At 45.6% G+C, this 2,739-nt stretch overlaps 1 protein-coding gene across 1 annotated transcript; it reads right to left on the reverse strand.

Annotated features, from left to right (window-relative positions):
* Positions 1-329: 329 nt before the first annotated feature.
* Positions 330-2,426, reverse strand: LOC130461780 (uncharacterized). Its single transcript, XM_056829986.1, has 2 exons — positions 1,825-2,426; positions 330-1,218 (listed from the first exon to the last, which is right to left on the reverse strand). The coding sequence occupies exons 1-2, from the start codon at positions 2,424-2,426 to the stop codon at positions 330-332; spliced, it is 1,491 nt and encodes a 496-aa protein (XP_056685964.1).
* Positions 2,427-2,739: the final 313 nt, after the last annotated feature.

Raw genomic sequence — 2,739 nt, forward strand, 5'->3', positions numbered from 1 at the left:
ACCAAACAATCCACCAACGTGCCCCTCCTCGGCATTCGATGGAATCTTGGCTTTCTTGGGTTGCTTGGCTTTCTTAGCCGATCCATGAAACACTTTGGAGGGTTTAGCTCTATTATTATCATCAACATGCGTTTCAAATATCTCGGGGATGGTTACAACATCATCAAACTCATCCCCAAGCGCCTTTGGGATTCCATGGACAATCTTGTCATCAAGAGAGCACCTAGCAAGCTCATTAGCACACTTAGAAACATGAAAATTGTTAGAAGAATTAGCACAAGAGGGATTGTTCTCAACAAAAGCAAGAGTGTCAATTTTCATGCAACTTTTCATTTTAGAGCAACAATGTTCATCAATGCAAGCTTGAAACTAGCCTTGGCGTCTCCCGCTTTCAAAGTGATTAGTCCTTCTTGCACATCGATAAGAGCACCCGCGGTGGCCAAAAATGGCCTCCCCAAGATAATGGGGGTATGGGCATCCTCATCAATATCCAAGACGACGAAATCCACAAGGAAAGTAAGCTCGCCAACCACTAGGGGAACATCCTCAACCTTGCCAATAGGATACTTGACTGAACGGTCGGCAAGTTGCAAGGTGATGTTGGTTGGGACAAGATCTCCAATGTCAAGCTTGGCAAACACCGAATAAGGTAGTATACTAATGCTAGCACCCAAATAACACATGGCATTGCTTATTTCAAGCTCCTTAATAGCAAAAGGGATAGAAAAACTTCCCGGGTCTTTGTGTTTGGGTGGCGTTTTGTTAAGAATGATAGCACTACAATTCTCGGTGAGGTTCACCGTCTCCTTTACGTCAAGATCTCGCTTCCCACTCAAGATTTCCTTGAGAAATCTCGTATAAGAAGGCATTTGTTTCAAAGCATCCGTAAAGGCGATAGTGACATACAATTGTCGAAGAATCACAAGAAATTTTGCGAATTCCACGTCCAACTTGTGCCTTATGAATATTTGGGGATAGGGAAGTTTAGGAGTGGGGAGAGGTAGGAGAGTTGCCTCCTTTGGTATAGGAGTTTCACCTATATCATTGATGGGATGCTCCTCTTCTACCACATCATTGTCACTAGACTCAATGACTCCCCCTTGATCCTTCCCATTAGGCTTAGAAACCTTACTAGCTCGAGGAACATCATCTAAGATTTTCCCACTCCTTTTCAGTATGGCATTCAGTTGCCTTGGAGTATGACTTTGGGGTGGGAGACTAGCATGCGCATGATGTTCCATAAAGGTATTTGCAAGTTGAGCTAGTTGGGTCTCAATCATCTTCAAGTGAGTGTTGGATTGTTTGAATCCATCCTCAAACTCGACATTCTTCTTGGCTTGCGCCCCCACAAACGTCTCCATGAAAGCCTCAAGATTAGACTTGAGAGGCGGGAGTGGTGGATGTGCAATGCCATAACCACTAAGGTTTGCTTGATATTGGTTGCCAAAGGTCCTCGGTTCATTGAATCTGGGAGGTGGCAATTGAGATGCACCATAAGGAACGCCCAAGTTCAAAGGATAACCCCCATTTGAGGCACCCCTAAATTGCCAATAAGAGTAGTTATAACCCCCTCCACCTTGATGGTTGGGATTATAACCCCCTTGGTTGTATTGGCCTTGATTGCCAAAACCTTGAGCTTGACCATAGGGCGCTTGGCTTTGATAGCCTTGTGCTCTATAGCCACCTCGATTTTGGCTATCATACCCACTTCCTTGGCAATAGCCTTGGTGGGGACCATACATGGAGGGCCCTCTAGGTTGCCCTGCAAAATTATGATTGTAAGGGTTATCATTCCTAGACCTCTCATTGATGGAATTAGCATACTCTACATCAAACGCTCCTTCATATGAAGGGCCATAATCCACAAATGACAAGTTATGAACTAAGGGGCATGTATTGGGGGAATGACTATTGTTTTGGCAATTTTCGCAAAAGGAGGTGCCTGGAGGCATTGTATCATAAGAACTACCCTTTCCCTTCCCATTATTGAGAAGAGTGGCCGAAGGAGGTGGGATTGTAGATGGTGATGGCGGTTGGCTTGGTGTGTTCTCGAGCTTCTCCAAGCACGAGGTAAGCTTCTCTGTCATCCGTGCTTGCTCTAAGGCATACACCGAACCTTTGCCATCATCATTCTTTCCCTTAACATCATTGTCCCTTGCACCTACGTGCCATGATTGATAATTTTGGACCACATCCTCAATGATATCCTCAATTTGGTCTTCAGTTTTGTTCATGATAGGGCCTCCCGCGCCCGCATCAAGGCTTGTCTTTGAGATCGGGCTCAACCCCAAGTAGAATGTTTGAAACAACAACCATTTAGGAATCCCGTGATGGGGGCATTCCCTTTGGTACTCTTTAAACCGATCCCAAGCCTCGAAGAGTGACTCATCTCGCCTTTGCTCAAAGGATTGGATCTTGTGGCGCATTTCCGCCGTCTTCCCATGCGAGTAAAACTTGTGCAAGAATGCACTAGTCACCTCATTTCAAGTGCGGAGTGAGTTGGGCTTGACCTCCTTGTCAAGCTAATCACTCGCCCTCCCAAGGAGAGAGAACCGAAACAATTTCAACCTCACGTAGTCCGATGTAACACCATTATGCTTTATGGTGTCACAATAGTACTCGAATTGCTTGAGATGCTCATGAGGTAATTCGTTACTCTTCCCACAAAAGGGGTGGCTTTGCACCAAATTAATCAAGGCGGGCTTGGATACCGCATGTAGCTGCAAACGCGCCCGGTAC

Source organism: Spinacia oleracea, chromosome 5 (genome assembly GCF_020520425.1).
Source record: "Spinacia oleracea cultivar Varoflay chromosome 5, BTI_SOV_V1, whole genome shotgun sequence".
NCBI lineage: Eukaryota > Viridiplantae > Streptophyta > Magnoliopsida > Caryophyllales > Amaranthaceae > Spinacia > Spinacia oleracea.

Coding starts and splice junctions, on each gene's coding strand:
- LOC130461780 (XM_056829986.1), bottom strand. CDS start 2,426: ATGCGCCACAAGATCCAATCCTTTGAGCAAAGGCGAGATGAGTCACTC. Junction 1,219..1,824: donor GAAGGAGCGTTTGATGTAGA/GTATGCTAATTC, acceptor TGCGCATGCTAG/TCTCCCACCCCAAAGTCATA.